We start from the raw sequence: 23,645 nt of genomic DNA, 5'->3' as shown, positions 1-23,645 counted from the left end.
ATATTACAATCTATTGTTAGATTGTCTTTTATGTTGCAAAGTGTAATGAAGTTGCTTGTATCATGATTCCTTGATGTGAATTCACTTCTGAATTTCTTCTCAGTTCAATACACAACAGAAATATATCTATGAGGCTAGGATAGAATTTTTTTTGTATTTTGGTTGAGAAATTAAGAACTGGACAAAACCGTAACACATCTTTGGAACACCTAAAGTTAATGTTCAGGACGTTTGAGCAATTTGAAAGATTACATAATGTGCACATCATGTTTAGGTTCACTGTACTTAATTGAAAAATGGTGCTGAATACTACTTAAGATCAATAGGAGAATTCAACCCTAACAAAGAGGGCTAGTGTCATTTCAACACAATGTTACACATTTGCCGACAGCAAAAATAATAGAGATGTTGATACAGTAAATGTTCACAGTAAAGCCTGTATTTTTGAGGTGGTATCTAACTAATTTTTCCTGCAAGACCCATTATTACGGACTGTTCTGAAATTATGGGCTCACATTCATGCCATGATTATGATATTGCACTGTGAGTTCTTTTCCACAAAAGGAAACCATTAACAAGTGAGATTGTTGCAGATTACATTCACAGATTAAAGAAACTGTCTCATCACTGTGGGTATGTTGCAAAGGAGATACTTTCCTAAGCCTGCAAGGCACAACTTGGCCATGGAAACCAAGTTCACAGTCTCGGAGTCAGCAATTTAGATACCTCTTTAGCCTTGTTAGCCACCAATCATTTACACGTTCTCATTTCAAAATTGATATACCTCTGCAAAAGTCATTCACATCAAGACAACATGCAGGAATGACAGAAACAGAAATACTCACGCCTGTTTGTAATAAAGCACTAAGTCAACGCCTTGCACCTGGTCAAGGTTGTGATTCCTACAAAGTTCATTCAGGGGTGTGAAATGGGAAATGATAGATGTGGAAACAGAAGATGATGTTTTTCGGCAGCAAGATCAAGAGAATTTTACTGAATCAGAGAATGAGCAGCACATAGAAGATGACAGTACTAATAATAAAATAAACAATAGCACTGAAAGTCTGAGATTTACAACTTTCTTCATTGACACAGCTGCTGCACTGCCTGGAGTCTCAGAAGGAGGATACTAAAATTCACAAATAACATTTCATTAATCAAACCTGTGCGAAACCGACTAGGTTATTCCAATAATAACATTGTAGTGATAATGGGAACTGCAGATGCTGGAGAATCCAAGATAATAAAATGTGAGGCTGGATGAACACAGCAGGCCCAGCAGCATCTCAGGAGCACAAAAGCTGACGTTTCGGGCCTAGACCCTTCATCAGAGAGGGGGATGGGGTGAGGGTTCTGGAATAAATAGGGAGAGAAGGGGAGGCGGACCGAAGATGGAGAGAAAAGAAGATAGGTGGAGAGGAGAGTATAGGTGGGGAGGTAGGGAGGGGATAGGTCAGTGCAGGGAAGATGGACAGGTCAAGGAGGTGGGTTGAGGACAGTAGGTAGGAAATGGAGGTGCGGCTTGGGGTGGGAGGAAGGGATGCGTGAGAGGAAGAACAGGTTAGGGAGGCAGAGACAGGCTGGGCTGGTTTTGGGATGCAGTGGGGTGAGGGAAAGAGCTGGGCTGGTTGTGTGATGCAGTGGGGGGAGGGGACGAACTGGGCTGATTTTGGGATGCGGTGGGAGAAGGGGAGATTTTGAAGCTGGTGGACATGGGCCTCCTGCAGTGCCACAATGATGCTACCCGAAGGTTGCAGGAACAGCAACTCATATTCCGCTTGGGAACCCTGCAGCCCAATGGTATCGATGTGGACTTCACCAGCTTCAAAATCTCCCCTTCCCCCACCGCATCCCAAAGCCAGCCCAGTTCGTCCCCTCCCCCCACTGCACCACACAACCAGCCCAGCTCTTCCCCTCCACCCACTGCATCCCAAAACCAGTCCAACCTGTCTCTGCCTCCCTAACCTGTTCTTCCTCTCACCCATCCCTTCCTCCCACCCCAAGCCGCACCTCCATCTCCTACCTACTATCCTCATCCCACCTCCTTGACCTGTCCGTCTTCCCTGGACTGACCTATCCCCTCCCTACCTCCCACCTATACTGTCCTCTCCACCTATCTTCTTTTCTCTCCATCTTCGGTCCGCCTCCCCCTCTCTCCCTATTTATTCCAGAACCCTCACCCCATCCCCCTCTCTGATGAAGGGTCTAGGCCCGAAACGTCAGCTTTTGTGCTCCTGAGATGCTGCTGGGCCTGCTGTGTTCATCCAGCCTCACATTTTATTATCTAATAACATTGTAGTGTTAGTTCAAGTCACTGTTAGCATGGGATACAATAATGCCTCCTGTTACTTGCCATTGGGAATAGTAGAGATGAAGAGAGTTACCATCCTGACTTAAAAATATATTGCTGTTATTTCAGGTTTGCTCACTCAAAGTCCTGAAACTCTCTCCCCAACAGTACAAGGGGTTTAACTACACTGCATGGACTACAACAGTTTAAAATGCAGCTCACCACAGTCTACTAGAGTAACTAAAGGTGGACAACAATGCTGGCCCAGCAAGTGAAGCTCAAATCCCATAAATAAAGAATGTAAAAACTCCTAAATGTTTTCATCTTGAACTTATCACAACAATTCACAAGAATTATCAACGTAAAGTGGAAACAACATTTATCTTTTACAAGAGGAGGCTGTTGCTTGGTTGGCAGTAGACTCCTGATTAGTTGAGATATTGCCATGAGGAACTCACTAGTCAGATGACAGTTAACTGTCGAGTTTTGTTAATTTTAATACCAGGCAGGTTGACTCTCATTGAACAAACAATGGCCATCAGTCATTTTGTGAAGTGAAACAGGCAGACTGTATGTTCCACATGTAGCTTCCAGAATAGGCTAAAAAGTTTGAGATACCTCATCCTCACAAAGTAATATGATATAGGCTGGGCACTTTTCCAAAAGTGATGACCTTGGGCCAGTTCATGAGCGCACAACATACGGTGAAAGATGACCAATCAGGCAAAAGCATTTTTCTGCAAGATGACTTTAATGTGCCCTATTTAAACATCAAGCTTTAGGGAGCCTCTTGTGGTGCAGTGGTAGTGACCCTACCCCTGGAGTGGGACGCCCAGTTTCGAGTCCTACTGCTCCACAGATGCGTAAAAACATCTCTGAAGAGGTTGATTAGAAAAAAATAGGTTAAACATCAAGCCAACAAAGTAAGCAAATGGTTCAGGTCCTATTTATGATGTTGCCAATTAGGACAAACTTACAGCATTAAAACTGTCAGAATCCCAATGCATGTACTGACCACTGAAGGTGGCCTTATGAATTAACTGATACCTTGATCAAATTACTGCTTGCCTTATATCATACAAACTCATGATCAGTTCAAGGTCATCACATTTGGTCCTGAAAAGCGCCCCTTCTATTTAGATTAAGGTACCTTAAAAGTTTGAGCAGGCTGTGCACCTAGGTATTCAGTCTATTACGATGAAACAGCAACATGTGTGGTGTTCACCAATATCAGGATGTTGTTGTAAAGCCAAAAACACATTCTGCCTGTCATGCAAGTGGGTAATGTGGTATTTCAATTTCAGTACTGATGTAATGCTAGGTATGTAGACCATATGTCCTAAAGGCTGTGAGATTGTATTGAACTAAATAGTGTGTCCCTTCAGCTGTTCAGAACAAACAAGATACTGACCTTATGCCAACCAGCCCAGGCTTGCTAGACTGAAAACACAATGTCCGACATTAGATGGGATTCTGTAATTAGATGGCATTTACTGAACAATCTAGAGTATGAGAAGAATTACACTGGCACCCAATGTAGGATTGTCAGTTTGGTTTACCTTATGGCAAACTTGCACATCATGAAAGCAAAATGTACCAATAAGCTGTTCATTGCAGATAGAAATAACACATGGACACACTGTGACTCATTCAGTTCAACAAAAACGTTGCTTGAATTCTCTGGTTTGGGTTGCAGGACAACACTTTAACCAATTTGAGTTAACACACCTGTTTAAAATTTAAATAAAATTACCAGCCAACTGTCAATCATCAACTATCTGCTGCACCGCTCTGTGATAATCCCTCTACCAATCAGAGTCCGCCTGCCAACTAAACAGCTCTCTCCTCTCATGCTGTATAAATGTTGTTTTCCCTTCATGATGATTTTTTTCAAAAGCTGCCTGATAAAAACAAGGCAAACAGCTACAACATAGTGTCCTTATCCAGCAATAGTTAAGAAAATATCTTTAAAACTGGGACATGTTTATGATTGGTCATAGTCACTTACAGGGTGATGAGTCTTTGGAATTCTACAGCCCAAAGAGTTGTGGAAGATCAGTTGTTTGAGTATGTTCAAGACAGAGATTACCAGAATTTAGGTAGTAAAGATATTAAGGGATAATTGGAGTAGCAGGAAGACGTCATTGAGATAGATCAACCATCATCAGTTGAATAGCAGAATAGGCTGGAGGGGCCGAATGGCCTGCTGCTCCCATGCGAAAAGTTGTGAGAAGTTATTTTGGATATCAAAAAGTAGGTAGAGAGGAAGAAGAGTTGGTAAAAAAAATGTGAATTTGTGTCCCACATTGAGAAATGAATGTACCAGAAGTTCTTTTCATTCCAGAGGAAAACCAGAGAACTGGAATGGCTATATGTTGATTTCTTTGAAGAGGAAAGAAAGCGTTTAGTTGATAACTTTAGCAAGTTAACAAATATTCAGCTTAAGTTCAATAATGCAAATGAATGTAACAGACCAGACAGTATAAATTCCTAGTGGAATACTGTCATTTCATCAGAGGCTCCACTGATGATGTCACCTAGCATGGTGACAAAACATCTGAACTAGAACAAGCCAGCTTGGTGGGCAAGTCAACAACTTCAATTGGGTTTGTAATTTCTGCATTGCTAGTAGTGTTGCTATCAGAAAATGGTCCTTAATTTATGATAGAAATATTTGAAATATTTCTAAGTGGATTCACACACACTCTAATGCCATATCACCTGTCATCAAACAGTGCTGCAGAAAAAGATGTATAGATTATAGCGAGTTTTGAGAAGATTTGTAGTTCAGGTTGAGGTTCTGGATGCTGAGCAAAACTCACATCCAGTGTATAGGCTATGAAAAGTTTTTTGCGTAAGTATTTGCTGGGACAACTAGGCCATAATTTCCATATTTCTCTTCAACACTGGCTTGATACTTTTCTGCTCTCTTACAAAATTCACCACAATCTACAAGAGGTTGCTTAGTTTATGATTTAGTGTTTAAACTCATTTCTAGGGCCAAGTTTAGTTTGTTTAAGTCTCATAGCAATATAAGAGAAAAGCAACATTAATTGAAGATGTGTCATAATACACTCGTGTGAAACTTGCTTACAGCTGACTGCTTGGTCAGAGGGTCGTGGTGAAAAGCAATTGAGATGATAAGAAGTATGTGACTGGAATTGTTGTAAATAGACTAGCATTCAGATTATAGAGAGGCTCCATCAGAGTCAGTGTCATGTAGATCTTTTGCTTGAAAGAGGAAACCTGACAAAAAGAAAGCATAAGAAACCTCCCAAAGACCATTTCCTCATTAAGTTCTAAAGGAAAATCAGAAAGAAAGTGAGAGTCACAAAGGAACTGAGAGCTTGTGCAGACTATAGAATCCACCAGCACAGCAAAGTTAGTTAGAGTCTTTGATGAAAACAAATCAATCAATGTCACAGTTCCAACTACTACGCAGAGTTAATAGCCAAAGTCAAAGTTTGGGTTTGACACAATCAGAGATGCAAAGAGAACAGAGACAAGCTAATGGAAATGGAAGGATACTAACTAAAACTTTGTTAGAAGGAAGAATAAAAGACCATTCTTTCCATTATAGTTTGTGAAAGTGTAGCATTTTTGTGAATCACATACTGATAAACATATAAATTAGTCTGGTAGTATCAGTTATATACTTTTTGAAAACAGTAAAACAAGCTTGCGACCCAATCTGTTAAATATTCACATACAATTTAGTGATTTTGCATTCTGGGAACTTCTGTATCCTTACATTTACTATATCAAGTGTTTAAGAGAGCAGGAGTGAGCAGTGTAATAAACAACAATTTGAATTTCCTGAATAAATGAAAATACAAATATGTGTAGTTAGTCTTGCACTGCAATATATCATTAAGTACCCCTCATCCAAAGTGTATCTTGTGCCCTTGCAATGGCAGGGTTTGAACCCAGGTGTGCAGAACATGACCTGGGTCTCAGGATTAACATGTCTGATGATACCACTAGGCCATTGCCTTCCCATATTCATAATGTGGCAGGACTGTAGAACTAGATCTGATTTGTTGACAGTGAAATTGTTTAGCCCTACTTGTTGCATGCTGTTTCCACTGTTTGGCATGTATGTACTCCTGCGTTGTAGCTTCACCAGATTAACACCAAACTTTTAGATATTTCCTGCACAGCCCCTGACATGTCCTCCTCCATTATTCATTGAATCTGATCTCCTGGCTTAATGGTAATGGTAGAGTGGAAGATATAGTAGGCCATGAGGTTACAGATTGTGGTTAAATACAGTTCAACTACCTATGGCTCATAAAGCCTCAGGGATGCCCAGTTTTGAGTCGCTGGATGTTCTGTCCCAATCAGCACAGGGGTAGGGCTACACCACAAAAGGAGGGATTTTAATATAATAGTGGATATCCTTGATGTGAGGTCAGGACTCTTATCTCCACAAGTACTCTGCAATTGACACTCCTACGAATGCTGTCATGAACTGACACATTTGCAATAGATAGGCTGGTGAGGATCGGGTCAAATATGTTTTTCCCACCAGTTTACTCCCAACCAGCCACAGACTCAGTCTAGCAGCAACATCCTCTGTCAGTTTATTGTTTAGTGGAACAACTGAGCTACTCTTGGTCATGGACATTGAAGTCCCCCATCCAGAGTGCATCCTGTGTCCTTGCCACCTCAGTTTCCTCAAAAGTGGTGTTCAACATGATCGATTCATCCATGGAGGAGGTTTGTAGATGGTAATCAGAAGGAGGATTTATTGCCCATGTTTGACTTGATGCCATGAGACCAAGGCTTTGGGAATCAACATTGAGGACTTCCAGGGCAACTCCCTCCCAAATGTATACAAATGTGCTACTACCTTTGGTGGGTCTGTCTTTTTGCTGGACAAGGCATACCCAGAGGTGACAAGGTGTAGAGCTGGATGAACGCAGCAGGCCAAGCAGTATCAGAGGAGCAGGAAAGCTGACATTTCGGGCCTAGACCCTTCCTCAGAATTTCTGATGTTACTTGGCCCGCTGCGTTCATCCAGCTCTACACCTTGTTATCTCAGATTCTCCAGCATCTGCAGTTCCTACTGTCTCTCATACCCAGAGGTGGTAGTGTCTCTGACCCCATGCGCTGAGTAAGACGTTGTTCCCTTTTACAGTGATAACAATGTGCGAATGAAATTTTCCAAAATATAAATTAAGTATACATTTAAAATGTACTTGATTCTCCTCCTTAAAAACATACAGAGACGTATGTTTGAAATTGCAATACTCCCATTAACTTATTATCCAATACCTTTAATGGTGCTTGATCTAGAGTCATTTGAGGTGCATTTCAATTTGATGGCAGTTAGGATATCTTGTAGCTTTTGAAACATCCCTGTATCTTCATCATGTTGGCTTTCACTCATTATATATTCAATATTTGCATCATTCTTGTCACATTTGAAGTCTTTGTTTTCCCAGAAACTATCTTCAAAAGTGTTTACTTTTCGGAGAATGTTATTAAAACCATTATTACAACTCTCATTCTCTAGCTGTTCAAGAATTTCTTGCAACTGTAAGAGCTTTGTTTTATCAAAGCATCCTTCCAAATGCTGCAGATGAGCAATACCCATGTGCTGTTTTAATAATTTAAGATTATTATAAAGGTTTGTGCTATCAGATGATGTATGCCTTACTCCGAGTTTCTCAAATGGTTTCTTTCCTTCTTCTAAAGGTGATTGTACTCCCCAGAATGCGGAACTGCTAGTTTGATCGTCACTGGATGTAATATCTCTTGCTCGAGTTATTTCTTCATCAGTCACATGTCTTGTTTTATATTCATTTTCAGAAATAGCTTGATTTATATTTTCAGTGGCAGCATCTGGATTAGGCTTAACTGCTGCACTTAACTGACTTGTATGTTGACTTCTATGAGTGGAGATGTCTGTCAGCTTTTCAGAATCACTCAATGCTTTTTCTGTCCACGCGTTTAGGGTAATAGGATCAATCAATGGTTGTGTGGCTTTTTCACTTATTGTATCCTTAATCTCTCTATGGTTGTCATTTGTTTCAACTCCCCTTATTTCCTCAATAATCTGTTGTGGTTCAACTTTGGTATCAGTGTCCTCAGCCCGATTGAAACTTTCTCCGGTAAGATTCATATTCTCAGAAAGCAGTGAATTCACAAGCTCTCCTAAAGGCTCAGGTTCTATAGTTTTATGCATCTTGTTTTCTTTCTCACTACTTATGGTTGTGTTACTATTAACTTTGGTTACTTTTGTTTTTTCCTCTGACAGATCCTCTGTGGTAAGTAAAACAACAGATTGTTCTCCTGATTCTAAAGTTACATCATCGCCCATGATGTTTTGTTGATGGAAAGGGTTTTCCTGTTTCAAGGTTTTGCCATCATTTGAAACATTGAAATCTTTGACTTGTGAATTTGATAAATGATCTGATAAAGTTTGTTCTTTTTCTTGCAATAAGGATTCTGTTTTATCTGTTGCAGTAAACGGCCTTAAAGCTAAATCTGAAACTGTATATGGTGTCTGTAAAACCTGGTGTTTATCATCCAATTTTTCATCTAACAGAAGTTTATCTTTATCTGAATCAGTATGTTGTTCAGACTGTCCAAATGTCGAAACGCTTGCCTGGAGAATTTCCTCATTATCATGCAATTTTTCAGACAATGCATATTTACTACGACACAAGACAGAAAGCCAGTTAGATTCAGAAGTACAACTTATTTGGTGTTCTTGCAAGTCTTGTCCATCACGTTTTTTCAGTAAACGGGATTTATCAACATCTGGAGCAGCCAGATTAGATTCAAGTTTAATGGGTGGAAACTCTTTGAAAACATGCTCTTCTTTATGCGGGCATTGCTGTAATTCAGCTTTACCATGATCTGAAGTAAGCTGACTGGATTCAGAGTCTGATACTGGGGCTTGTTGTTGCAAGGTGTTGCTGCCACTGTAAAATTTTTCCTGTGGCAGAGCCTGACTCGGATCTGAAACTGGCTGCAGAGGCAGTACTGTCTGGGTTTCATCACTCAGTTGTTTTTGTAAGGAAGGACCATAGGTATTTGTAACTGTGATCTTTTTATCGACCAAACTTGATAGATAGATTTCCTCTAAAGCTTGTTTTACATTCTGTGTTAAAAGATTATAACTATCTAAAGTGTGCTGCTTTGTCGATGTTACATACTTTCCTTCTGTGGTGCCTTCTCTGCTCCCTAATTCATCCTGTGAAGAAGGAATGCCATCATCAAATTCAGAATTTAAAGCTTGCTGTTCATTCTGGGATAATAGCTTATTTTCACCTGAAATACCAAACTGTTCAAGTTCCATTGTTGATTCAATATTTCGGAGCTGTGAGATTAGTTCTTCATGATGCAATTCTTTTTCTGGAAATTGATCACTGTCTGTCACAGCAATATGCTGTGAATCTGATTTTATTAATATGTTTTCTTGTGAAAATTCTTCTTCATTCTGGAAGGTATACTGTGATACGGAATCAGCAGTATTTGAAAGATGCAGATCTGGTTCCAATTCAGAAACTAAATTATTTTGTAAAGATTCTTCAGCCTGTAAATTGGTCCCTGCTGAAGGTTTTGCAGTGTTTGTTACTATACTTTCTGAACTCTGATCTCTAGTAGGTGCTAATTCAGAATCTAATGTTACATGTTGTTGTTCCTCATGCAACCCAAATTCCAAAGCTTCACCCTTACTTACAACACCAAATTCTTTCAGTGAAGAGATTAGATCCTGCTTGTGTAAAAAATCATGTTGGCTACGTGATGTTTCTTCAATTTGTAGATCTTTACGTGTCGTAGACATCATATAATCTGAGCCAGATTGTTTAACTACTGAAGGAATTTTTAAATGTTCTTGCAGATATTGTTCTTTGTGGAGACTGTCCTGAGTCAAAGGTTTATTATCTCCCACAAATTTTGAATATAACATTGAATTTTTCTCTTGCAGATTTTGAGCTTCTAATTTCCACATATCTTTAAGCTTTGATGCTGCACTATCAAATCTAAAACTATTTTCTAAACTATTTGTAGAATGTACAAATTGAGTGCTTTCACTTTGTGTTACCCCATGTTCCTCGGCAGCCTGCTGCAAGCCTTCAGAGTGGCAATAAATATCATTCTCCACTTTACAGAAACTCACTTCTGGGTACTGGATTGGTTCTTCATTTATTAATGAATCAACAATCAATGCACCCCCTTCTCTTGGAGCCTGATCCAATGCAAGTATGGGAGAACGAACTTCAGATTCACTACTCATTGTGTTTTCATTGCTTTCAGTGATATCATCTGTATCCATTGGATTATTTACTCCAATATTTTTTGTTTCTTTGGATATGCCCAAATCCTCAGCTTTACCAGTTAGGCGAGCCCATACTTTGTCAGTAAATTTAAACCTCAAATGATCATTATCCATTAAATTCTGAGTAGCTTCATCGGTATGTTGTGCTGGTTTCTGTGGACTATTTGCTTGTAGCCTTACTTCAACTGGAACTGAAAGGTCAGGCATTTTGTTTTCCAAGTTAGGTATCGCACTTTTACTTGGGACTGTTGAATCATCAACAGAATATGAATTAGCATTTTCAAGCTCTTCTTTACCTTTATTATCATCACTGGATAAAGCATCTTCTGGTGAATCACTGGTGAAGCTGAACAGTTTGGACAAACCACTAATCCAGGATGACTTTTCTTTGTCGTTGTAATGCTTGTTAATTTGATCATCCATCACTTCAGATATTGCAGCGTTTTCAGCATTGCCTAATGCAATTTTTCGACTTTTAAAGGAGTTTATCTGTAAAGACTCATCTGTAGATTCCACAGGCTCTTTATTCAGATTGCTTTTTGAACCAAACCACCCGCTAATTCTAGATCCAATCCAACTAGATGCTTCTTGCAGAAATTTAGATTCTTCATTACTTTCAGATGCGATAGCAGGGTCTTTACCAATCTCCTGCCCAGAAGGTTCGCCTTCTGGGTCAATATATTTGTTTACAGATTCAGGGCCTGTGTCTAATTTTAACTCATTGTTTTCTGTGTGTTTTGAGGCACTTGCTTCACTTAATTGATTCAGATAATTAGCTGGTGAAAGGAACTCATTGATTTGTCCAACTTCATCAGTTGCTAGACTTGGCTGAAATTGTTCGTTACTGGGTGTCATCTCTAAAACAGCACCATCGGTAGCATGATGTGTTCTTTGAAACTGCTCTTTATAAAGATTAACTAAATTGTCCACAGGTTCATCTTTAGCAGAATTACCTTTGTAATCCTGGCTGTTTTTGTTGGACTCAGATTCATGTCCTAATATGGATGTTATTTCTTCTGAATTTGAATTTTCTGCATAGTCACCATTGACTGAATCACTTTCTTTACTTTCAACGTAATAATCACCACCATCAAGGCAAAGGAAGTCACTTTCCTGGGTGGGAAAAAAAAACACACGCACAATCTTAAGTTTATAATTCTGTTTTAGGATCCATTGTTCTTCTGTGATTATTGCATATGGGTTGTTTTAACTTAGATGCGGGGATTGACAGTGGAATAAAAGCATACATGATAAAGGTATAGTTGGAAGTTTAAGGAATACGAATATAGAAAATTTACTTTGGGAAGAATATTCCAAATAAAATTCTATCAATAGCTTATGTTAAAGAATTGAAATCGCAAGTTGAAATGAAATAGCATTGATCAGAAAAACTATCTTGATACATTTCAGCCTGTATTACAATAAAAAGCTATACCTGGTGTGGAATATATTTATTACTGTGAGTTCACTGAAGAAGTCCTGCCTACAGTTTTCAAGTTAAATGTTCAGAATCAGCACTTTTTTTATTCCATTTTTTTTCAGGGGTACAAATATTTCTGGTCTAGTTCTGGCATGACTCAGAGTTATTTGGGTGGATCTAAAAATTAATATCTGAAAACTTTGCAATCGGATATAGTCATGAAATGTTTAATGGAACAAGCATAAAGTACATTAATTCACAGATTACCTTGGTTGGTAGTTCTATTTCAGTTGATACTATTACATCTTCAACTTGAACTGCATCTTTTGGAAAATACCCAAACTGTTTTCCTATCTAAAATAGAACAAAATTATTACAAGTTAACTGAAGAACATCATAAAGGTTTGCACTAAGATGAAAGCAAAACACTGTAAATGCTGAAGATCTGAAATAAAATCAAAAAGTACTGGGGACTTTCAGCATCAATGGCAACATTTGTGAGGGAAGAGAGAAGGTTAATGTTTCAAATCTAGTTCTGAAGAAGTCGTATTGGATCCAAAACACCGACATTGTTTCTTTTTCCACTGATAATGCAAGACCCCTGAGTTTGCACAGCATATTTCGTTTTTAATTTTAAAGACTTGAATGTTGGAAAACATTAGTGTATGTAGTCTATGATTGATAAAAAAATTTAAAAGGGTTGACGGAACCCTTGTTCCACTATGTATGATGTGCAATAACTTAGGTTCATACTTACCAAACTCAATGAATACAAAGCAATTCATTTCTAGTAACTGCATGCATTTCATAAAGAAAGGAGTACTATTTTTATGATCTTGGGAATTATATAAATCCACTGACACCAAGCAATGCAATGGTTAATTCTATTGGGTTCACCATGTCTAACAAAAATAACTTGTATTTCTGTAGTGTGTTTAATGTAATATCAGTGAACTGTGATCAAATAAAAATTGACAATGAGCCAAAGGAAATATTAGGACAGGTGGTTAAAGTTTTTGTCAAAAAGATAAGTATTAAGGGCCGTCTTAAAGCAGGGCAGACTGATAGAGAGGTGACAAGGTTCAGAGAAGGAATTTGACAGCTCATAGTTTTGCTTAGTGAAGGCATGGCCATCGATGGTGGGCAAAAGGAGTACATGAAGCACCAGTGGCCAGGGTTATAGAAATGCAGAGTTCCTGATGGGCTGAAATTCATTACAGAGACAGCAAAGCCAGACAGGAACTTTAACGAGGATGAGAAAAGATTGGGCAGAATACCACCATATTTTGATTAAATAACAATTTTGGGCATTTCTCTTCACAAGAAAAGGCAAGCCAAGGCAAGGATACCATGGACATCTAGATTGTTTCAAAGTGAGTGGGCACGAAGAGACCAAATAAGGTGCCCTGAGATACGGCCTGGGCAAGGCTCTGAGTTCGGATGCAGTGCAGTGTGTCCTTGAACAGCCTTTCAGTGCTGGCTGCTGTGCATCCGAAGACCAGCTTTAAAGTGCAGAAGCACCTTGTAAGTGGATTGAAGAAGTTCCATGAGGGTCCTGAGGGGCTGGGCAGTCTCAGTTGTCAGTATCAGTCGATGGGTTTGTGCCCTGAGCTGTTGTTGCTAGGTATCCAATGGAGGTCCAGTAGAGAAAGTGGCCGCTCAAGTCACCAGTAACTGCTCAGACTTTCTGGTCAAGAATTCTCAGCATCTTGATTTCTCATGGTAAAAATCTGCATATTCATGAGGCAAGATGTGCAGTTAATGAGGACGATATAAGCAAGAATTCCTTTTCAATAGGCACCTCATCATGAGGATCTTGTCTTGATGTCCAGGACTCTGTGTGAAAATGCAACTTCGTATTCCCAATGTCAAGATAGGCTTTGCTTGACCTCTCACACGATCCTGCCAGATTTCCTGACATAGTTCAGGGCCCAGGAAGATTCTGCCCATGATGTCTGAAACAGCATGGCTGCTCATGATGACAAGAAGCCTGGAGTTTTGTTTGCATTGCAGACTCCAGCAGTGAACAGTTCTGGCAGAAAAAAAAGCACAGCCCGCAAATGTTTGATGAAATTTAATCGAGTTTTGTCGTGCAAGGGCTAAACCAATAGTTAACTATGTTCAAGTTAGAGTCCATTGAATTTAAGGGATTGAAAATGGGGCTTGTACCATTGTAACTTGTACATTGCAAAACAATTGGGGTGTGAGAAAGTAAAGTTTAAGGTGAAGGCAAGGGGCTTTTTCCAGAGGCTGGGGTTGTTCCTTTCAGAATGGTCATCAAGGGAAGGGAATGCACAAGAGGCTAGAATCAGAGGAATAGGTATTGAAGATTGCTGACACCAACCTGCATATCACAGCTTATTTCTACTCCTCCTCTGCATGCCTGTTTCTGAAAGTCACATCCATCAGGTTATCTTCACCGGTGCCTATTACAAAATTGTCCTAATGGCCTCCTTTCCATAAAATCACAAGAAATTTGAGGACGAAGGGGTCATTCAGTAAGATCTCAGCTGAATTGATTGTGGCCTTAATTCTGCTATCCCACGATGCCCCACAATCCTCGACTCTCTTCCTGATCAAAGATCAATCTTTAATACATTCAATAACGCAGCCTCCACAGCTCAGTGAGGCATTAATCTAAAGATTATCAACTCATTTGATGTTCTTTTCATTTCTGGCTTAAATGGGAGATTTCAAGGAAAACTGTGCTCCTTAGTTCTAGATGCCCTCTCAAGCGGAAATATCATCTGAGCAACTAGCCCGTCAGGTGATCGCAAAACCTTACATATTCCAATAAGATCATGTCTCAGTTTTTAAACATTTCAACAAGTACAGGCCCAATTTTTCTACGCTTTCCTGATAAGACAAACCCCTCATCACAGGAATCAACACAACAAACTTTCTCCGAAACATTTCAAATGCATTCAAATACATTTCAAGTTCATTCTTCAATTTTTCCTGAAGTAAGAGACAACAATACTCAAGCTCAAAGCTCACAAAGTTGTAGCATGGCTTCCTTATTTTTATATACCACCTTCTTTCAATCAAAGTGAACATGCCAATTGCTTTCCTAATTACTTGCTGTATCTGCATGCTCACTTTTTGTGAATCATGCACAAGGACACCCAGATCTTGCTGTGCTAAAACACTTGCAGTTTCTCTCAATTTAAATAATATTTTTCTTTTTTATTCTTCCTGCCAAAGTGAACAACCTGGCATTTTCCCATATTATTTTTGCTTTTTATGTTTCTTCACAAATTCTTTGTATCCTCACCACAGCTTACTTTCCTACCCAAGTCTGTACTGTCAGCCATTGAATCCAACACTGCCTTGAGTTAAATTTGTCATTTGTGTTAAAATAATTGCATAACGTTATCCTGCCCACATTCGTAACCTTCTCCAGCTTTCTACAAACTCTGTTTTGCTCAGGTTCTGACCTTTTAAGCAATCCTGCATTACTTTTACCCCAACATTGACAGATATGCTTCGCAACAGAAATGCCAACCTCGCCATCTCTTCTTCCTTTGAACTTATCTCTTCACCAAATATTTTTTCATCCATCTGTTATTTACCTCTTTGGCTCAGTGTCAATCTTGTCAGTTCTGTGAACTGCATGGGAGCTTTTAGCATGTTAAATGCTTCATATGAATGTTGTTGTTGGTGTGGAGTTGGTTAGTGATGGAAGTGGTGAGGCTCGCACAATATATGAATATCTATCAATTGGCCCATCAGGCAGGAACTTAACGAAGCAAATCAATTTCACAAAAATGGAATGCGAATATATCTTGAAACAAAATAATGCACCACAGAATATAATACTTACACTTCCAGCCCATAAATCGCCTCTTTTCCCAGCCAACTTAAAATAAACAAGTATTGAGTCTCCAGACTTGAATGTAAGGAATCTACAATCATGACCAACGTAGTCCATCGTAGCTTTTACTCTACTCAGGTATCCTGCATGAACATGAAGAGCAGATAAGACCAAAACCTTAAAAGAACAAAGTTCCCCCAGTAGCTCATAAATATTTGCTTCTTTTAGTATCATATTAAAGATACACATTGTTTAAATTGTTAATTTTGTACTATTCAAATTATTAGTTAAGAAAAAGTTTTTCTGTTACATGCTCTATAACAACAAAATTAATTAAAGAAAGCAACTTGGATCCGAGAAATCGTTATACAGAAATGAAGATAGCCATTTTGTGCTGTCAGTACATTTGCACAAAGCTAGAAAACATAACCAAATTTGTCGATGCAGTTTAGACAGTACAAATTATATAGAGAAGATGTATAGGTGGAAGGACAACTCTCGATATATAAAAGCAAAAGGTATTTCATGGAGGAATGCAAGCGTGAAGCATTGAACACAGTTGATAAAATGGAAACGCGTAAATCTCAAAAAAATCCCAGAACAGCCAAATTTGGGTATGGCCATTCTTCATTTATTTCACGGGATGTGAGCATCATTGATAAAGCCAGAATTTGTTGGCCACCCCTAAATGTTCTTGAAGTGAGTTGTTTAGTTAAGGTACTTCGGGGGCAATTAAGAGCCAACCATATTACTGTAGGTCCAGAGACACATAGAGGCCAGACCATGTAATGCTGTAGGTTTCCTTCACGAAAGGCTATTAGTGAACCAGATGAAATTTTGCAACAGTCAATCATGGCCACTGGTATTGAGATTAGCTTTAAACTGCCCATATGTTCAGTGAATTTATATTCCACCAGCAGTCATAGTGGAATTTGAACCAATGCCTTCAGAGCATTAGCCTGAGTCTCTAAATTACTCATTCAGTAGCATTTCCAGTCATCTCCCATAAACTCAAATACCAACATATCTAAGCACTATATTTCAGCAACTAAAATAGGATACTGAACTCTAAAGGCAAAATAGTTGGATGTAATCAAACTCAGAGTATTAGAAGCAGGCTTTACATACATTGTACATTTTCATTGGATGTCTCTCTCTCAATGCTATCTTAACTGCAGTGAACCCTTTACATGTGAAAGCAGGTTCCAGTTCTAAGTTTCAGCAAGACAGCGAGAGAAGTTCCAAGCAAATTCACTCTTCCTTAGAAAGAAAAGGAAATCCATGCACATTTAGTACAACATTCTGTTTTAGTCATCAAGGGACACAGCAGAGATTGAAGCATGGGCATGATGCAGAGAAAGTATTAGGTGTTGATCCCTAGTAGTGAAGGAGAATTTTAAACTTGAGTGTCGCGGACAATAGACGCATTTGTTGAAGGTTTTCATTTTGCACACATGAAGCCAATTCACTTGAAATATCAATATACAGGGCCAACAACATTTATACTGTATGATAGGACATGCTAATTACTTCACAATTGAAATCTGATTGATAAAGGCTTTGCCATGGAGAATGACCAATTAGATGATGACTAACATTTAACTGCAATATTTTGTTTAAATTTTGAAAGTCATGTTGACTCTGATTGGTCTAGGCTTTGCCCTGAGCAATGTACCAGAGAATGGCTGTCACTTATATTGTTGAGTTGGAACAGGCATAGTGAATGTACACGTTCTTTCTGTCTGCAAATAACAGGCCCCTGTATATTATGAATGTAGCTTTCAGCATTGCAGTCTTGACTGACAGTCTTCAATTGGGTTGTCAGTGCAATATTTTGCACACTAGAACTACTTAGCAAATATAGTCCAATCAAACTTTAGAAACTATGTTTTCGGGTTTGCAAGTACTGGTGCAGAAAATGACTTACTACATTTGCGTGATAGGCAGGATATCTTTTTGGCTTGACTACAGGATCTTGTGCTTAAGCTTTTGAGATAACTTGCTAGAGGTAGACCGTGTACTTTTAGGACCAAAAGTAATGGTCTTGATCGCATTCATGATTTTGTAGAATATACAGCAACAAATGATCTGATCAGGGTAGCTGGTTAGCTTACATGATGTCTCTGATGCACCCCACCTTAGCATCAAGCTTGCGCAGTGGCCAAATGTTATAAGGGTGCTGATAAATGCATGCAACTGTAGGAATCCCAACGCATTTATTGAGCAGAGACGATGGGGTGCCATAGCCAGATATCTCAACTAGGATTTTTAGAAAATGGAGCTCTGTCTTTTTTAAAGTTCATCCAAGAAATATGAGCCATGCTGCTTGCACAAGCATTTATTGCACACCCATGGTTTCCTTGAGAAGGTGAGGTGAGTTGCCTTCTTGAACCTTTGCAGTCCGTTATGTATAGATACACCTACAACTGGGGAGGTGCTCTCTGCTGGCTAGAGTCTAACCTGGCACAAGTAAAGATTGTCATGACTGTTGAGGTCAGTCATCTTAGTCTTTGGTATTATTGTCGGAACATTATCAGGGCCCATAACCTTTGAGGCATCCAGTGCTTCCAACCACCCCTGATATCACGTGGGGCGAATCAAACTGGCTGAGGACTGGCACCAGTGATTTTGGGGATCACTGTAGGAGGCCAAGATCAATCATCCACTTGGCACTTCTGGTTGAAGATTGCTGCAAATGTCTCAGCCTTACATTTTGCACTGATGTGCTGGGCTCCCCCATCATGATCCCCCATCCAGTTAGTTGTTTAATTGTTCACAACTATTCATTACTGGATGTGGCAGGACTGCAGAATGTAGATCTTATCCATTGACTGTGTAATCACTTACTCTATTAATTGCTTCTAGGGCTGCTTGCCATGCAAATAGCTTTGTTTTTAGCTTCACCTGGGTGACCTCACATTTTTAGCTATGCTTTGTACCAATCCTCGCATTCTCTCCAGCTCTCTTAACTGAATTAGGATTGATACCCTAACAATAGTAACAATAGAAAGAGGAAATATGCTGAACCATGAGGTTCAAGTCTGAATATGAATCTGCTGCTGATGGCCCACAGTGCCAAATGGGTGCCAAGTATTTAGTTGCTAGATCTGTTCAAAGTCCATGCAATTTTTCATGGTGTAGTGTCACACAACACACCGAAGGTTATCCTCAAAGGAAAGATAGGACTTGGTCTCCACAAGAGGGGTGGAGGTAATTTCTGACATGGTCACTACTGAGGTGGTGATGGACAGGCGATTCTACAGCAGGCAGACTGGTGACAAGGAAGTCAAGTATGATTTTCTCTCTTGTAGGTTGTCTGACGACCTACCATAGACCCAGGTTAGCAACTTTGCCTTTCAGTACTTGACCAGCTCAGTCAGTAGCACTGCTGCTAAGCCACTTTGGTAATGGACAGCGAACACCACAACAGTGTTCAACGCGGACAACTACTGATTTGTCAGATGAGAGGGGTTATAATCAGCCGAAGGTTTCCTGGCCTGTGTTTGATCTTATGCCATGAGAATTCATGGAGTCCAGGGTCAATGTTGAGTATGCCCAGGGCAACTCCCTCCCAACTGTTTATCACCACATCAACACCTCTGCTGGGTCTGTCCTGCCATTAGGATAGGATATGCCCAGGGACGGTGATGGTGTTGTTGGTACATTATGACTATGTCAGACTCTTACTTGACTAATGTGTGAATCAGATCAGCTAAATTTGGGCACAAGACCTCAAATATTGGTAAGGGTGTGATTCAGAGTTGACAGGGTTGAGTTTGCCATTGGGTAAAGGGCAGTTAAGAGTCAACCACATTGTTGTGGGTCTGAAGTCACATGTAGGCCAGACCAAAGAAGAATGGGAGATAACAAGGTGTCGAGCTGGATGAACAGAGCAGGCCAAGCAGCAAAGGAGCAGGAAAGCTGACGTTTCAGGCCTAGACCCTTCTTCAGAAAAAGATTCAGTACTTCAGATTCTCCAGCATCTGCAGTTCCTACTATCTCTCAAATAAGCATGGGAGTTTCCTTTCCTAAAAGTCATTACTGAACAAAACGGATTTTTACCATTTTTACAACTGACAACAGTTTCACGATCTTTGTTAGACTTTTAACTCAAGATTTTACTGAATTCAGATTCCATGATGGGATTCTTTCCCAGGGTATCAAAACATTACCTATGTCTCTGCATTACTAGTTTGGTTACAATACCACTACGCCATTGCTTCCCCATATGTGCATTTAGAAAGAATATGTACACATAATGTATATGTTACAACTCCACAAACAGTTGGTGGTCATTCTTTGGTTAATTTCTTAGGGTAATGCCTTTTAATCAGAGTAAAACTACAGGTTCAAAATGTAAACAAAACTTGGTAGTTAACTGTCATTATCTAACAGGTACACTCTCCATGGCAACCCCATTACCATTCAGAGTCCACAATATAAATGCTGTTTTCCTTTTCATTGGCATTACTTGTGAATTTTCATGATGAGTACAACAAGATGAAAAGTTTGGACAAAACATGTTTTTGTTCAGAAATATTCAAATCTTTGGCTCTTACACCAGTCCATCTCCAAGCTGTTCCCACATGACCACAGTTTGAGGCATGAAATTTGCCCCGACCCTTCAGAAACTTTTGAGAGTGCAGGGGCTTGTTATGAGGGCACAGCTCAAAATTTCAGCTCATGACTCCACTGGGGGGCCACAACCCACACTACGGGAATCCCTGTTTTAGACACTGAAGTGAGACAGCAAAGTGGTATATCTAGGATTCCTAGGGGATTTGACAGGGTAAATGCTGAATGTTACTCTACATGGGACAGTCTAGGACCAGAGGGCTTGGTCTCAGAATAAAGGGGTGCCAAATAAAGACTGAGATGAGGAGGAACTTCTCTCATGAGAGTCTTTGGAACTCGTTGCCACAGCGAGGTGTGGGAGCAGAGGCCTGGCGTATATTTAAAATTGACATAGATTCTTGATCAGTAGGGAAAACTGCAGGAAGGTGGACATGAGGAAGTTCAGTTCAGACCTGACCCTGCCAAATGGTGGAGCAGGTTCCAGGGTCTGAACTCCCGTTCCTACTTCTTATGGTCTTTTTTGGAAAGTGGCATTAAAAACAAATTCTACTTCTAATTGGGCAAAAAAATTGGGCAAAGGCCAAAGCACGAATTCAAATAGTGTTGAATTCAAATCAATAAAAGATCAATTTAATGAGTGAGAAGCCAGTAATACTTGGAAATAAACACCCTGGTGGTAGTGGAACTTAATTTTAAACTTGGTTTTGCCCTTCTGCCTCGTTATTGACTCAAATTAAACATTACTGTACAAGGGAAAGTCGGTCTGGATGCTGACAAGAGTAATGCTCTCCCTTTGGTAATATGGACGCGAACCGTCACGCGATATTTCTCGCCGGAAACTGCTAAAATTTATCTAGTGGCTTTCAAATCTCTACCAATCTTGGAAATCAAATGTCCTAACTGGATTTTACATCGACGGTAGAGAAGATCACTTACTTTCACATTCAGGATCTCCACATATTTTTAGGTCAGATAGTTTTGAACACTTGTGACATGGGATGAACTGCAGGAGCAGTAACACTAAGACGGTAAATTCTACAACTTGCGCCATGTCGAACTGTCCTCCAATCTTCTTTCCTGGCGTCGGGCGACAGAAGTTGGGGGAGATATCGATCAGCAGCACTGGAATCGGGAAAACAAAACTTCCTTCCAGAGGCAGCCAGGTTTCCCCCAACAATGCAATCCCTTGCCTTCAAACAGAGCTCTCTTTCTTGAATTGGAAATGTCAATTGCACTGTGTCAGAGAACTATAGATGTGTCCTTGTACTGTAGTTCGCCAATAAGCTTAATGATTAACTCTGTAGAAATTGATCAAGTAAATCATCAAACCTGGAATATATAGGGAGTATCTGTAATCAGAAACACACCGAGTGGTTTGTCCAGTTCAACAGTGTTCAGGTACTTAGGTTATACAGCGCTTCAAAATAACACGTACGCCTCCTAATTTATTTTGATCTTCATTTAGCTCCAGCTTTTAAGAAGTTATTTGAATATCTCCTTACCAACGCCTTGCAGATTACGAAATAGTAATTTTTTAAAAAATCACACGTTAAGCTTTCTTCAGTTTCGCTGCAATATTTGCAAATCTGATGGAAGCTGTGCAAACATAAACTAATCTACACACCTTTAAAAGTGCAGGCAGGAGGACAAATTTTGAAAGAAAAGAACACTAATTCGGTCACTAGATGCCTTCAGGAGAAATAGCCATCGTTTTTGTAGAACTGATTGCATCAAAAACTAACTTGCAGGCCAACGTTCTCATCATCATCGACTCAGTAGACTTCCAGAACTGTCTTCCATATTGGAAAGTTACCTCACTGAGAAACTGTCAACCATAACGTTGGACCCAACCAATGCCTCGTGCCGGACTACCTTTGCAAATAGAGAAATCTGTGTCTGGAAAAAGCTCCTGGTTAACGTGTTGTACGTGAACCATAGACACACACCTTAATGTTTCCAGCCAGCAGTAACATGAATGTATTGATTTAGTTTAAGTCATTTACTTCTGAACAGTTCCTGCGACTGTTCTCATCCAGAAGAAAAAAAGCTTGTCTAGTATCGTTGACAGTGGTGGGCTGGCAGCTCGAAGACTGGGTTCCACTCGTCACAGTTGAGAATGCTTTTTTTCAAGTGGACTTTCAGCCCTGTCCGAATAAGCCAATCAGAGAAGGGCTGACCCTTGAACCCTTGCAGTTGCCTGTGAGCATTCAGAATGGGTGAGCATGGATCTGGGAGGTGCATCACTGCTTGGTGTAGATAAGGTCTCATAACCCTTGTACTCACTGCTTGCAATTTGGTCTCCTCTACACTGGGAAGATTAAATGTAGACTGAGTGACCCCTTTGCAGAACCTCTACATTCTGTCTGCAGAAATGACCTTGAGCTCCCCAGTGATAGTAGGAACTGTAGATGCTGGAGAATCTGAGATAACAAGGTGTAGAGCTGGATGAACACAGCAGGCCAAGCAGCATCCGAGGAGCAGGAAAGCTGACGTTTCAGGCCTAGACCCTTCTTCGGAAACAAGCTTTCCTGCTCCTCTGATGCTGCTTGGCTTGTTGTGTTCATTCAGCTCTACAGCTTGTTATCTCATGAGCTTCAGTTTGCCTGCCACTTCAACTTGCCAGGGTGTTCCCTGCCCAGTCGTGGAGCAGCAGTAGAGCTTAACAGCATCTTGTTTTCCACTTGGGGACCCTGTAACCTTCAAGGCTCAATATCAAGTTCAATAGTTATGGGGCCTTAGCACCTTCTCCCATGTTCTTCACCCAAACCCCACACACCAGGTCTTGTCATCACATGGGCTGCTACTTGTCAGCTAATAGCCCCCATTAGCAGCTGTTGATCCTCCTAAGCTGACCATTACCCATCCTTTGCCCAACAGCTTTTTCTGGGCTTCATCTCCAATTGTGGTTTACTCCTCAACCCACCCCATTTTCTATATCTATACCATATACCAATCCTTTCCCAGCCACCATCAGTTCTGAGGAAGAGTCACTGGACCCAAAACATTAACTCTGCTTTCTCTGTTAAGTTTTTTCATTAATTTCTACTTTTGTCTCTAATACTGACGGTCACTGTTTTGAAATCCCTTGCAACTTCCTCTGGCAATCATCCCTTTTATTGCAGAAACAACTGCAATCTTGAAAGTTGAAACACGCTCCATTTTGTTTTCACTATCTCTGATTGAACAAAAAACAATGGTGTAAATAATCAGTCTTAATTCCAGAATTTCAACTGGATTATTAAAAGGTGGTAGT

The 23,645-nt window shown here is 40.0% G+C and overlaps 1 protein-coding gene across 2 annotated transcripts in view; it reads right to left on the bottom strand.

The window, feature by feature from the left end:
- mia2 (MIA SH3 domain ER export factor 2) overlaps window positions 1–22,482 on the bottom strand; it is a 71,535-nt gene extending 49,053 nt beyond the window's left edge. Inside the window, exons 1-4 of one of the 2 annotated variants that reach the window (XM_048538365.2) lie at window positions 21,329–22,482; window positions 15,827–15,960; window positions 12,271–12,357; window positions 7,568–11,696 (exon numbers count right to left, since the gene is read on the bottom strand). In XM_048538365.2, the coding sequence (XP_048394322.1) occupies window positions 7,568–11,696; window positions 12,271–12,357; window positions 15,827–15,960; window positions 21,329–21,443 (4,465 nt within the window). In that variant the 5' untranslated portion in view covers window positions 21,444–22,482. The remainder of the gene's footprint in view (window positions 1–7,567; window positions 11,697–12,270; window positions 12,358–15,826; window positions 15,961–21,328) is intronic. The other variant, XM_059649184.1, reaches the window with a different exon arrangement.
- Between the last annotated feature and the right edge of the window lie 1,163 nt (window positions 22,483–23,645).

Source organism: Stegostoma tigrinum, chromosome 10 (assembly GCF_030684315.1).
Source record: "Stegostoma tigrinum isolate sSteTig4 chromosome 10, sSteTig4.hap1, whole genome shotgun sequence".
Classification (NCBI taxonomy): Eukaryota; Metazoa; Chordata; class Chondrichthyes; order Orectolobiformes; family Stegostomatidae; genus Stegostoma; species Stegostoma tigrinum.
The sequence above is the reverse complement of the archived record's forward strand: the minus strand, read 5'-3'. Positions and strand labels throughout refer to the sequence as shown.